The sequence below is a fragment of the Spinacia oleracea genome, chromosome 1 (genome assembly GCF_020520425.1).
Source record: "Spinacia oleracea cultivar Varoflay chromosome 1, BTI_SOV_V1, whole genome shotgun sequence".
NCBI lineage: Eukaryota > Viridiplantae > Streptophyta > Magnoliopsida > Caryophyllales > Amaranthaceae > Spinacia > Spinacia oleracea.
Genome location: NC_079487.1, coordinates 120,481,912 through 120,496,931, shown reverse-complemented (window position 1 = coordinate 120,496,931; position 15,020 = coordinate 120,481,912). Strand labels below are relative to the sequence as shown.

The following is a 15,020-nucleotide window of genomic DNA, read 5'->3' as shown; positions in this document are numbered from 1 at the left end:
TAAAGGGTGAGGGGGAACCTTCGCTCTTGAATTGAGACAATTTACAACCAAAATACAGGTTGCCTGTAAAATCACTACTCCGTATATTGGTGGCCATATAACTCACCCATTAAAAGTCATTCTAAAAGAACAAGCATAAGAACTCATTCAATTAAACGCGCAATACAACAACTATTGATGATTAGAGCTTAACAACATTTTAGCCAGTGACATGAAGAAGAACCGCACTGATTAGAAATATTTCTCCAGCTTTTCTATGAATATCAGGTTCATAAATAATACTCCGTACAAAGTAACAAATGATACAAAAATCCAAAATTTGGGAATTAAATCAATAGTTGAGTTTGTTCAAAAACTAATCCTTGATCACCAAATCTGTTGATGAATCCAAGATTACTCTTTGGAAATACAGAATGCTCAATGCAGTACTCGGGATCTCATCCTTTGAGTTAATCTTGGAGAACCAGGAACTCATAATACTTTGCGAATTCGGCCACCTATCAACAAGCCTAAATCCAAACTGCGATGCTGCTGAAAGTATGGACGGCTCATCTACTCTTCGCAACACATGGCAGAGAATTAGGGCCGGCTCTGACAGTTCTTCCGAGGTGGTATGATCTGAAAGAAGCTCTGCAGCGGTTGCAAACAACGGTAAAATTGCTTCAGAAATGTATGTCACATCTGTACCTATGATCACTTCAAACCCTAGTTCATTCTCCTTCTTTATTGCATTGATGTGTTCTTGGTTACCCCAGTATAGTGTTCTAACCAATAATTTGCTTAGGTTTTTTGGTGTGAGATTTTCAGAGACATTTTGAGTCAACAAGTCAAGTGCAGAATCATCTCCATCAGTGGCAACTACAAGATGAGCAGATTGAGCGGCAATCATTGAGCATACGCCTGAACAACCACAGCCTAGTTCCAGAACGCGTTTTCCTGCAGTTATTGATGGATTTTCTGCAAGGATAGAAGCCATCAAACGAGCAGATTCCCATAACATCAACCCAGTTGATTTGCATGTGTGTTGATTCTCTTTCGAGAGTACCTTAATCTTGAAATTCAACTCCCCGAAACTGACATCCATAACCTGGTATATATAGGAATGTAGCTTACATGAGTTACATTAACATCAGGTTAAGGCATATAAGGAGTATCAATAATTAACAAACTGCAACAGTCTAAAAACATGAGCTTTTTACTCTATTCCTTTTATTTTCTTTATTGTTCTGATGTGGATTTGAATAGCTATGGTCAAGATTCAAAGCCAACATCATGGTTCGTGTTCAAAGAGATGTACCACGGAAAAGAAACTTGACATACAAGGAGTCTATTAGGCTTATTCCCAGTCCTGTTAGGAAGTATATTGTAATGCGTTAGTAGGAGTCTTGCACGGTTTGGCTAGTCCCTTAGATTTGAGTTTACGTGTAGGAAAAAAGATGTACTCCGTATTTTAATTTTATCAGAAGTCCTAGTATAGTTAGGTGTTTGTTTCCTACGTAGTTTGGAATTTTTACATGGCCTATATACGAGCAAGTATATTCTAGTGTGGTTTATTGTTTGGTCCGTTTGATCAAACTGTTAGTTTAGTTCTGTACCACTCTAAATTGACACCCAAGTTTTGTGAAGTCCGTTTGACCGAGAAAAATCATATCATTCTCTCTTAAAAAAGGTAAAAAGATCCAGATAGCTGACAACCCTTATTGAGAATCAAACGACTCAAACAGTCAAATTGAGATGTTATATAAATTGACACAATATTGATTAGCACACCAAAATAACCTATAATACGAGCAAGTTGTCATGTTGACATGCCATCTGGTAAAATGTTTAAGTGACACTATCACACATTAAATCATCAAACACCAGAGAGTTCTAAAATCCAGGTTTACCTCATCATTAGATGGTGAAATACCAAACATCTGTGCGGCCACGTCTTCTGACATGTCAAATTCTACGGAGAGAGGCACCTCAACAACAGTTTCCTTGACTTCACTTTCAATACTTTCTCCATTAAGAGCGCTGTTATTTAGGTCCAGACCATTCTCTGTTTTTGAGACACGGAATACACTTTGTACCCATCGACTGTAATTACATGTAAATGATAGGACTCAAATGAGAGGTTCTAAAATTGGTAACTTTTATTGCCTTGCATCATAGAAATGCCAAAAACATTAAACAAGCAAATTAATCTATACCATTACTCTTGTCTAAATGTGCACAGTTGCTTGGATACACCAAAGAAGGATAGAATAAGATGCATAAACACATTGAAAACTTCATGGAAGATTGAAGTTAAATGCAAAATTTCAAACAATTAACTGTTCAGGATATGCTACATACTTTATCTTTTGATCAATAAATCACAATGCAGACACTCATCATCTGAAAATTGACAACTGGAGTAAAGAACACTAACAAGTTCAATAAATGAGTTAGTACAAAATGTGCTAGCAGTCTCATAATTAGCTAATGATCAACACTTTTAAGTTTTAACAGTAGCAGTAAACCACTGAGCTACAATAGGATACGTCTATATTATATACGAAGTAGTATTTTACCCCCATCCTGTAAACTTTTATAGTATTTCCCTATCTGCATTGGCTAGTGGTTGTTAGGTATTTGTCTTTCACAGTTCAGCAACAGCCTACCACAGTACAAACTAAATTCAACTGGATGGCAAAAACTGCAAATCTTACACATACCGGTTCATAACCAATTCACGAGATCGATTCTCTACTTGTTTGCAATGTATTCCAATCTCTTCAGTAACAAATCCATTTTCTTCAAACAACTGTCTAAGGCACTCCTCAGAAAAGTAGAAAGCTCGCTGGATTATATATTGAACAGAATAAGTAACTACACAAATAAAAATAAGAATACTGATTGCTAACACAAGCAATAAAGAAAACTTACTGTACCATCACCTCTGACATAGAAATTTTCACTGATTTTTTGATCTTTGCATGTAAACCTCTCCTGCCAAAAGTAAAAAGAAGTCCATCATATAGTAAACACAGACTAACTGAAAAAAGTACATAAATTATAATTTCATAATTTCTCATAAATTGTCCAGCCAATTCTTCTCATATCTTTCTTTACTCTCTACTGTTTATTTATGTAAAGAGGGGAGGCAGAGCAGGGGGTGGGCAGAGGAGGTAACCTCAATCATGGGAAGTGAGAAACTGTTTAAGTATTTATCCGTCCCTTTTTTGGGGGAAGGGGACATGAACAAGTATGCACAAAACCATCTGACTTTCCATCAGAAAATTCCACAATAGAAACAGACCAATAAGTGATATTCCAGATGAAATTTGACCAAAATACAAAGGAAAAATATCACAAATCTATAATACTCTCAAGTATCATGAAGGAAGTAGATATGAGATAAGAAATGCATAAGGCTGAAGGCTGAAACCAAAAACAAAAAAGGAATCCAGAACAATACCTGAGCAAGATCACCAGTGGCATAATCACGAAAAAGCACGATACCATTTGGCTGGAAACAAAGAAAAGCATGGTTCAGGTTTGTAGAAAAATCTGCCCCAATTACACTTAGCACTTGTACTCAGTCCTTTTAGTTAATAAAATCTAAATATTTAACAACAACAAAAAAAACTGCCCCAGCTGGGTTCAATATGTAACATCCTAAAAAAACCAAAAATTATTAAGTGCAAATGGTTTACCTTAAGAACTTTTCTGATATTTTGCAGTGCTAGTGACATTTTCTCAGGCGACACTGCAGACAAGACAAAAATCTGCTTAAAGGGTCAGCTTGTTGAATAGCACATCAATAGACAACTACAGACGGACAGATTCTTAACACATAATTGGTCCAATAACTTGTGACTCAATAATGGTAGAGGAAACTGACACTAATGCAACATGGAACCTAACTTAAGCAGCTTGCTAAAGTTGCTTCAAGTACAAGGAAAAAGTTGCTTTCACAAAAAACTATGAGAACCAATAGGGATTATTTGTATACCATAGTCACAATATCCACAGATAAGGAAGGTATTTGTTTGCTCAGGTCATCACTCGTCAGATCGCAAACAAATGCATTTATGCAGGTCTCTGAGTATTCTCTGTGGGACTGCCAATAAAGGAAGAAAGAAAAAGGATCCCTTAAGTAGTAGATTATAGAAATGATTAACTGTTCAGCACAAATACAGGGGAAAAAATACATAATTGAAGCAAGGATATGACATGTTAATTTCCTGGGACGGGGTTTTTCACACCTTCACTAAGGTTATAGCTCGCTGAGAGAAGTCACATGCATGTACAAAGACATCTGGGTAAGTAGCACGAAGAGGGAAAATGGTATTTCCAGCACCGCATCCAACCTGTTTGTCAATCCATTCATTCAAGCTTGTTCAGAATATAATACATTCAGCTACTGGCATATACATAAATACTACAAGCCCCATTAAAATTTTGGGCAATTCTAGAACACTAGTGCGGAAGATAAGACGGAAAAGTTCCATTAAAATTTTTGGGCAGTCGAAACAGACCTCTAGAAGAACTTTTCCTCCAAGCCCCTGAAATACACACAGATAAGTTTAGAAAATTAAAAACATGCCAATTTATTCTAGGAACAAATTGTCATTATGTTAAGGAGTAATACTCTAAGAAACCTAGATCTTACAGTAAAATGGCGACCCCATTCTTTGTCCAAGTAATGTCGATCCTTGAAGAACTGATGCAGTCATAGACAAATGATTAATTAGCAACAATTATCAACTACAGAAACAGCCACTTAGATATTTCAAATACCATATCACGTTTGTTTTGTTTCTTACGGAGTACTCCCAAATATCAATAAACGGAAAGTTTACAGTGGGCATGTGCACGGCCACCCTATGCTCATGTCGCACAAAATGATGTAGTTGGAAGGACCTCATATAGAAAATAATTCTCAACAGTTATGGGATTGGCAAAGAGAATATGTCAAATTAGGTCAGAGCTGCAGGAGCTGTCAAGCTCTCCATTTGAAGAACATGTAAGTATGTAACTCACAAAAGGAGTCTCCAGCAGCAATAATTGGAGACATGCAGTTGGGTCAAGATCCCAATTTTGTTTTTTTTCATGGTTTTCTACAGACAAGTCAGGCATATAATAGATTAAGAAGTTAATAGTCTTGTGCAAAGAGCCAAAGCGAAGAATGAAAGTATGAAAATAATTGATGGTCCTCAGCACAAAACATAAAATGTTTAGCCATTTGTATATGCTACTGGGGCCCTCATCTATTGAACTTCCAATGGTGAAGCTGAGTATCCTAAGGACCAACTACACGCCCTGTATATAACAGCTTCCAAGAGGAAATACAATGATTTAGAGACTCCTGGAGCTGATAGTTTTGATATCCTTATTGTGTTGTCCTATCCTCAAAGATGAGGTATGTAATGGCGTAATGCTATTCAACATTTTATTTAATCAAATTACCTAGAGAGAAATAAATTGTACCACCATCCCCTAATAGCAAAGGTAGACTATCTCATCCTTTCATACGCTAAAAAATTTAGAGTTTAGACCCTTTTCTTATTGCACCCTGCAACCTTAGTTTTTAAAAAGTGTGCCAAGGCGCAATGTGAGTACAGGCGCAGGCTGTAGCGCATACACTGATACACCATATTTCCCTAGGATGTGTCATTTGTTTTATTTGTTTTTTCTTTAATTTCACGTGACTTAAGGGTCTCCCAGAGGACTAGAGGAGAGAAAACCCTTCCCCAAAATCCCAATTTCAATTTCGATTTGATTTTCCATGTATGTAATCTTTCCTTCTTTCTTCTTCCCTTCTCTCCCGTCTTCAATTTCTTCCTCTGTCTTCTCACTTCGACCTACCTTTCTCTCTTCTTTCCTACTCTTTTTAAATTCTTTTTCAAACTGGAAGCTTCATTAATACTTGAATCTGGAAGTAATAATAATATAGGTGTTTCAAATTTTCCTTATCTTTTCTCCCTTATTTTATTGTATCTTTCCATAATCCATCTATATCTCCTAGGTAGGCGCCCCACTTCCTCTCAAATAGTACAGTTGCTTGAACCCCCAGTCCCCTCTTTATGTTTTTTCAAATAGCTATTTTAATTTTTTGTAATTACAATTTTACCCCTGTTGGACAGCAAAATAAAAAAGGTGTGTCTCATATCCAGGGCGCGCACCTTCGCCTAGGCTCCAAGGAGGCAAGGACCCTTTGTGCCTTGTGCCTTGTGCCTTTTAAAACTAAGCCTGTAAGCTAATTCCGATAATTTTTTCCAATAGATTAATGAATTACAGATCAGAATTTCACGATTTACAATCTGCTCTTCTGAAAGGACGGCTAATTCCACGCAATATCCTTTTATGTCGAATATACAAGGAAGGTATTTCTCCAGGGTGCATGATCAAAGTTATACACAGCCTAACTCAGTAGAATGTGCTTTCCGGGGTAGTGAATTGGGTAGCGCAACCCCTGTCCATTGTTATTGTAAAAGATGAACTTTCTAACCCGTTTCAAAGTAGAAGAGGATGATGGCTAATTCCTCGAAATATCACATATGTTTTGCAGAAGACCTCTTTCAAAATGTGAAGCATTTATGTCAAACCCTGCTCTGCAAACTGATGTGCCAAAAAGTTCATATTATTTCGGGTGGTGTCCAATACTAAAAAGCACATTCTTGAAGAGCTACAATTCCAATATAGGGTTTATCAATAGCCAATAATTAAGTGTCAAACTCTTATCGAGAGAATCCTAACAAGAATTTATTCTTGGACTTCTAATCTTCTCACTTTTTCTGCTAGGCTTCAGCTAATTAAGGCTTATGTATTTATCTAAGAATATCCTCCTTTTGTAGAAGGTTGTGAAGATCATCCAAATTGCTTGTCAAATATGCTTCTAGAAGAAGCAACAGATCCCCCAGTCCCTGCCCCCACCTCACCCACCATCCCCCCCCCCCCCCACCCCCAACAACAACAACAAAAAAAGATTAAAAAAAAAAAACAAAAGTTCTAGTAGCTTGCAGTCATACTAGCTAGCCAAAGTTATATGAAAGGTAAATATCATCAATCTTAGAACTTGGAGCTAGGGTGAACTTACTGCACCATGTAAAACCTGAGGAAGTTAGCCAAAAGAAGGACAAACTTCGGGAGAGACGGGTGGAGGCTACTACGTGAACGGCAAAGATATTGAGTACTCGTTTATTTCTCCTCAAGTAGCCTAGAAAATGAGAAAGTGTTTGGTATCAGAGTCCAGAAATTATGTGCAACCCCTGTAGAATGGTAATACTATGATTACAGCAGAAGTTCAACTATGAGGTGATGTAAAAGTTCCATGGAAAAAAATAGTGCATAGTTCTCAGATCATCCAAAGGTTTTACATTTTGGAGTACAAACTGTCAATACCGGGCAGATGGTCTAGATCGGGAAAGCAACGTGATTTAAATTGCAGACATCGCGACTGGCCCACTAGGATATGGAGAGCAATGATCCTTATTTTTCTCAGGTACAAAATGGAGAAAGTTACTGTTTCAATTTGGTTTCTCTAGAGCTTTAATACGGTGGTGGGATAAGCTACAGTTTTTCTGACGATCGATACAATGGGAGCTCAGCCAAATCTACTGCATACAGAATTACAGTCACTTAACAAGTGGCTGTTCATTCTTTCCAGCTGGAAAGGAATGCAAGAATCTTCTAGGAACTTAATGCTCCGAGAGGAGAAGGAAAGCAGTCCGTAACTGATGTATTACTCCAAGTCTCCAAGTGTCCAAGGTACTTGCCATTGTTTTGGTCAGAAGTTATCAAGTAAAGAAATCAGAATGTGTTATATTAGACTAATGTTGTTCCATAAATGTAATAGGACCTCAATAATCATTAAAACGCCTTGCATATGATTAAGGTTTACTGCAAGGAATTCTTCATAGAAAGTGTACCAAGGGTGAGTTATGATGTAAAGCAGGAGACCTTCTCTATTGGGCCATGCTTGGACTGAAGATAATTATTCAATAGGTAATATGTTGTAAAACAAAGAGGGATGCGTGATTATTACCCTCACTCAGCACTAAGCAATTACCTTGTCAACCTCCTCCTCTCTTCCACCAAGTCCTTACAATCGCCACTACCTCCATGACTCCATCAGTCCATCCATTGCTTATTTCATTCACAACCGGTTAATTTCATTCCTATTATACTATTAACCCCTTCACTTGTTGATGAGATCCCCCATTTCATCCTATCAGATTTTCAAAATCTTTTTCTAGATTGACACTGCTTTGTAAGCTATAAGAAATTTTAATATTAATACTTGCTTAGCTAGGGTGCCTGTTAATGGCCACAAACAAATGCTTCATTGATCCATTAACAATTGTCACGTTAATTCAACCCCTCATAACAATAAATATGACAGGTTTCGGCGAGAATCACCAACAATAATCCTAGAGTGAAAGCAAAATTTAACACTACTCAGCAAAATTTCCCAAAAGAAATTCATTTGCACATCTAAAGCCCTTTTTTCAAATCAATGAACTCACATTACATAGCAACAACCAATCTCATTACAATCAGAAACAACAAATTATAACCTTTTCATTCTACAATCTAACAAAGACCTAATTAACTGTAAATCAAGTAGGCACAACAGCAATTATAAATCAGAAAAGATGAATAAAATTAACTTACTTTGTCTTGGTGACGCTTATAGAAAATATCCCAATACTTTTTAGCATCCTTTTCATATTTATCTGCATAACAAAAACAATTACCTTGTTCATGAATAAGCAGAAAATCGAAGGGTTTCTTTTTCTACATTTTTTTCCCCAAATATTCTGGATGAGTAGAGAGAAGATGAGACCTTTCCAGAAGGAAGAAATTCCAGAATTAGCAGTTGGGTATATTTGAATCTTTGTTGAAGCCGCTTGCTGCTCAACAGATTCAGTATAGTTGGACGCCATTCTTAGAATTGAAATTCACGAACTCTGAATGAAATTTTGATACTCGGTATTATTTGAACTTTTATTTGCTGCAAATAAATTGAGCATCAGACTTTTCATGAAAACCCCTTAATTTTTACGAAATTCACCAAATGCCCTCAACTTTCAGAAATTCACCAAATGCCTCTCACCTTTAATATAATACCCAAACTACCCTTACTAATGACACGCCGTTAGTCCGCCGTTAGTCTACTTTTCTAATTCACCAAATGCCCCTACAATGTAACTTATTTCACCAAATACCCCTATTTTAAAATACAATTCACCAAATGCCCAAATGTAAAAATTACCTTTTTAAAGCCCAACGGCTAGTTTTTGGGCATGTGTATGTCGACCGAAAAGATGGAACAGTCCTTGTCGGCTGGTGTTACGGGGGAGGAAATTGATGAAGCAGGTTTTCGTGCTAATTTGTTGGTGGCGTTTCTGTGTTTTCTCCGGCTAACAATTGTCCATTGGTTGGGGTTGGGGTTGGGGTTTGGTTGGGGTTGGGTTCTCTCTCTCCATTTTTTTTAAGACAAGTGAGAGTCTTTTTATTATTAGATGCGAATACAACATTAGTTTACACCATAACCGGGCTTAATCATAGTTTGGGGAAGTTGCTGTCAAAAATCCGTAGCTCTAGCGACAACCACATGTCCATAATAGGACTAGACATCGAAAGACACTACTGTCAATATGACGCCAAACACCAACTTGCTGAAAAAGTTGTCATAGTGAAGCTGTGTTTCTTCGACAATTGCTTGATTATCCAGTTGTTGCGGATTAATAAACCTATTTGTTCACTGGCCTAGTTCTTCCAAAGACAAGAGCTTACCTTTGTTGCTGTTAAAATGAACAACTGTCTTAAAGCGTTAAACAGAGATTATGGGATTCAATGCAGGAATGCTTTTGATTTGGGTGAATTGGTTGTAACTGTTAAACAGGATGAAAAACAGACCAATGAAAAGTTCAAAACATTTGGATTGCAATATTTGACGAATCTATTTACACCGGGTAAAGAATTGTTTTTGTACGTGCTTAAATGTCCTGCAGCACCTGTAACACCCCGACAATTCTCTCTTTTCTAAAATAATCTTTTAATGTAAAATGTAGAGAATTATCAAGGCATTATCGCCCGTGTGAAAACGTAACGGCTTATTCAGAATTTTGCAGCGGAAAACATAAAACTAATTTGAGGTTTATAAGTAATCGATTACAGGTTTAATCCCAAAAATCATCCAACGAAAATAAGGAAATATAAATAGTATGACAAGTTTAAAGTCCCAATTAACAAACCCAAGTCAACTTAGCAAATCAAAACTAAATACAAGCTCTCTATTCCCGATCCCAATGATGCAACATCTTCCAACCTGCAGATGGACAATGCTTATTGATCCTTAGAGACTGCTCACCAAAGATTGGGTCATCACAGGATCAATAAGGCATAGCCATGATCAACATGCACAAGCAAAAGCACGTAATCAGCAAAGCTGAGTACTACATACTAAATCAATAATAATCCTAACATGATTCTATTAAACGAACAATCATAACATGATGCTGATGAAACATAAGTAAGGGCAAACGACACATATTAATTTGAATACCACACTTGACTAGACTAAGCTAGACTGGACTAGACTTTTATAACAAGAGTATTATTTTAATTGAAATAGTCAATGGACTGAGTTGTCTACTAAAAACTTCTTCTTCTTCACTAAGGAAGACGAGGTACGGGCGCGACTCCGTAAACCCCAATGACCTGCGATATCGAGGGACTTTTAAATAAAAATAGAACCGGTGATCAATCCGGCCCCAGAAAAAGCCATAGGCGACCCATGACCCCAACTCCTGATTGTCCGTCACTTTAGACGTGCACAGTCTAAAGCTATTGCTACTCAGTTTCACTTTACATGATTTACAAATTAAACTCTGTTATGACTCAAAAATCACATAAGTCATACAATCAACAATTATTCTCCACTGTTTTTATCTTGGAATTTAGTACGTGACCACAGATATGTCAATCAAGACTCATTCCAATTAAATCCAACATTTCCTTTAATACTGATCAACTCCTCTATATGGGTATAAGGTTTCAACTTACTAAACAAGGTCCTCGGCCATTATAAAGTAGTGAAAAGCTAAAAGGGAAACAATGAACGATCGATCTGAATCAATATATATAATAATCTAATGTTCCCAACCAACATGTTCGCATCAATCATCCATACTAACATGCTATAATTCTCATAACGAAATATATATGCTTAACATGTCCATCCAACAATATTAAACATGCACTTCAACATAACCTAGTTCATCAACAATTTCAACATAACCAAGTTCCTTAATCATTTCAATATGGTTTCAACAAATCACACTCATTCCAAGCACACAGGTATGTACGTACCTTGTGTAAACAAACCGATAGGCCACTTTAACGAATTCAAAAATCGCCTACAAAGAATTCTCCGCCTAAAAACAACCAATAAAATTCCCCAATTAACATCCAACAATTTACAGCAATACTAAAGTATTCTAAATACATCCCAAACATATTTTGAACCATCCCAAATATCGAAACTTAACTAAATAACTTCCTAGAATAGTAACTATTAAACTAATGATCCCAAAACGTTCTAAACTCCAATAAAACATCCCTTTTAAAATTTCCAGCAATATAGAATAATTTCAAACGTCCACAAAACATAATCAACGTTCTTAAAATCGTAAAAATAATAGCTTTAATAATATATAGTCATTCTATTATGATTTAATCATTAAAAACCTTAAAAATTCACACTTTAATAATTAAAAACTCTTATTTCAATTCAATTATGTAATCTGAAAATTAAATTGTTAATTAAGCATAGTATATAATCTGAAAATCTAACTTAATCATAAAAGCTTATAATTTATATTCAAGAAACATGAATTAAATTATTAAAACTCCATTAAAACCCTAACTTAACGTAATTAACAAATCTGAAAATAATTAAATTAATTTCAACAACATATAATCTGAAAAAAATTGATTAAACCATAACGATTATAATTTTAATTCAAGAAACATAAATTAAATTAATAAACATAATTAAAACATCAATTTGTTTAGGGTTTAAGAAAATAACCAATTCAAGAGGGAGAGAAGAGCTGGCCGGCGGACAGGCGGTGGCTCGCGCCGAGGCTGAGCAAGGTGGTTGCGTGCGGTGGCGGCACGCGATGGTGGTGGCTGCGCGGATGGGCAGAAGTCAACCACGAAAAGGAGAAGGACAAGCAATGAAAAAGAACGAAAATAGAAAGAAAAGGGCGGAAGGAGAGAGGACTATCGTGCGCGGTGGTCGGGGTTGAGCTGACGGCGAGGAAGACTCACGGCGGTGAGGCTCGTGACTGCTGTTGTTGCGTGCGAACCGACACAACAAAAGGAAGAAGAATGCAAGAAATTAGGAGGCAAGGAACGATGGAGAAGGAGGTCGAAGGAGCAGAAGGTGAGGAGCCTTACCGGCGGCGACGGACTGGTGGTTCGGCGACTGAGCAGGACGCAGTGGCGTGAAGGAAGGAGAGAGAAAAACGGCTGAGTGTTGCTTGCTGTACGTGAAACAGAGAGAAAGAAAAAGGGTTTTGGTGTTTTACGTGAAAATGGTTTGGGTGGGGTTTTGGCTTTGGATTTTAATGTTGGGCTTTTCCAAGTGGGCTAGAATTAGGATTTAGCTTTTATGATTCGAATCCAAAACTAAATAGGATCATTTTCTAAATTCAATCAATTTTCGTAATTCAAATTCTTTTCAACTTAAAATTCTAAAATTATTCTTGATTGCACAAATCGTTAAAATATTTAGAATATATTTAAATAAAATTAATTATACATTAAATATATAAATATAATAAAGTTCAAAAATTGTTAAATATTTAGAACGTACTTAAAATAAAATAAATATACGTTAATTATATATTTATTACTTAAAATTCATAAATTCTATTTAAATATAAATAATATACGTTAAAATATATTAATAAAATTTATAAATTTACGGGGGATTACAACACCTCTAGGAAGTTGGGGTGCTACTATGTTGTCTTTACAACAAATTGAAGCAGCTACTCGTGATGCTTACTTGTGCTGCCTTGTTGCGTATTTCTCTTGTTAATTACTCCATATTTGGGAACTAAAGTGCTTCCTCATGAAATTGTAATCAATCTAGCATTTCTGCTGCTAATAGTTTCAGATGTGTCAGAAATAAAGTGTACTAAAAATATCAGCAACAGATTAAGCATATTCAACACACAAAAAAACATCACATATCAAACTAGATTAAGCATATTCACCATTCAAAAACATCATAATTATCATATTCACCATTCAAAAATAACTTCATATAATGACAGATATACTGAAACAATATGTAGTATGGATCAAAAACATCATAATTAAGCATATTCGCCATTGTTGCTTGGATCACACTTTTAGTATACCCTTTGTGGATTGAGTGTTGTATCGGAGCTACGAATGACAAATTTCCTCCCACGATAACAGATTTTATTTGAGACTCTAACATATGTGGACTCATTATGTGTGGATGATGATTTTGAATGATAACTCATGACACAAAATGAGATGAAACTACAACAAAACAATTTGGTGACTAAATAAACACTCAGAACAGGGTTGTTTATACTAAAACAATAAGCTACGGCTATTTTTCAATCCCAAAAAACTAGCCGTTGGGCTTTAAAAAGGTAATTTTTACATTTGGGCATTTGGTGAATTATATTTTAAAACAGAGGTATTTGGTGAAATAAGTTACATTGTAGGGGCATTTGGTGAATTAAAAAAGTAGGCTAACGGCAGACTAACGGCGGACTAACGGCGCGTCATTAGTAAGGGTAGTTTGGGTATTATATTAAAGGTGAGGGTCATTTGGTGAATTTCGTGAAATTGAGGGGTATTTCATGAAAAATCCGTTAAGTTAACTACAGTAGTACGGGCGTACGGCCAGTACCTGCCGCAAATGAGGAACTGTTGACAAAACGTGAGAGCAGACGAAGAGCATCAATTGTAGCTTACTCTTAGCCCCCTCTTAAGGAGAGAGAATGTCTAAGAGCTAGCTCTTAAAAAAATTAATGTAACTCTTAGCTACCTCTTATTTAGAGGTTGATTGAGACATCCTCTAAATAAGAGGTATCTCTTAGAAATAAGAAGGGGTATGAGGTGTATTTTATGTATGCTTTTTACTTATATTTCTTTTTAAAAAAAAAGAGAAAACACGTGAAATTGTATGTAAGAGATAGTGTATAAGAGGTGGCCTATTTCTTGGATTTTTGGTAGATAACTCTTAATAAGAGATGGTGATGATGTAGAGGAGGAGAGAGATTAAGAGTGGGTAAATAAGAGTTAGCCTTATAATTGATGCTCGAAGGTTTGTTAAGAGTGTTTTAGTTATAAACTGGGAGGAGTACTTTGTTCTATTGTTCTATGCATTAATCGTAGAACAAATATTGACCTCGGCATCTCGTTGGATTTATTTCAATGTGAATGGGCGGGGATGGAGCGTGTCCAGCACAAATTCACACCCGCCCATCATCCATGGCACGTATGATTTTTATATCCATCCTCGTCCCATCAACGCTCCTCCCTTCATTTTCGCCTACTTGGGGCGGTCGGGGGCGGATCTCCCATAAAACCTGTCCCACTTACATCCCTAATGCGTATTGATAAATGCAACGTCATGAATTTTTTTGTCTTTAATTATAAACTTAAAAAATGAAGGAAATAAGGAAAATTAACTGCCCCTCCCTCGCACCATAAAAAAAACATACGGAATATATAATCTGAATTTGACTTAGATGGAGAAAAAATGGATGTGGGCCGGGCCGGTCCGACTGGGCACGAAAAATCCCGACCCGACACGAGCACGGAAAAAGCACGGGCCGCACGGGCACGAAGTCATGGGGCATGGGTAAATAGTTGAACCACAATAATTGTGGTAAATAGTTTAACCACAATTATTGATTTTCAATTTTCCATTTTGGGGCACGATAAGTGATTAATTTTTAATTCACAGTCCATTATAAGAGCATGAG

The 15,020-nt window shown here is 36.4% G+C and overlaps 1 protein-coding gene across 1 annotated transcript; it reads right to left on the bottom strand.

The window, feature by feature from the left end:
• Positions 1–212: 212 nt before the first annotated feature.
• LOC110795886 (uncharacterized) lies at positions 213–8,984 on the bottom strand. The gene is made up of 12 exons (XM_056842464.1): positions 8,819–8,984; positions 8,647–8,708; positions 4,643–4,693; positions 4,509–4,535; positions 4,236–4,340; positions 3,983–4,090; positions 3,684–3,755; positions 3,446–3,496; positions 2,914–2,976; positions 2,703–2,827; positions 1,890–2,082; positions 213–1,087 (listed from the first exon to the last, which is right to left on the bottom strand). Exons 1-12 carry the CDS (start codon positions 8,916–8,918, stop codon positions 356–358), a joined length of 1,689 nt encoding a protein of 562 aa, XP_056698442.1. The 5' UTR covers positions 8,919–8,984; the 3' UTR covers positions 213–355.
• Positions 8,985–15,020: the final 6,036 nt, after the last annotated feature.

Bases quoted from the DNA above. Each gene is read 5' to 3' on its own strand.
- LOC110795886 (XM_056842464.1), bottom strand. From the start codon at position 8,918: ATGGCGTCCAACTATACTGAATCTGTTGAGCAGCAAGCGGCTTCAACA. The intron at 3,756-3,982 runs GTATACAAATAA...CCCTTTAAGCAG, and splicing joins CTGTGGATATTGTGACTATG to ATTTTTGTCTTGTCTGCAGT. The intron at 2,977-3,445 runs GTATTGTTCTGG...TACTTTTGGCAG, and splicing joins CCACTGGTGATCTTGCTCAG to GAGAGGTTTACATGCAAAGA.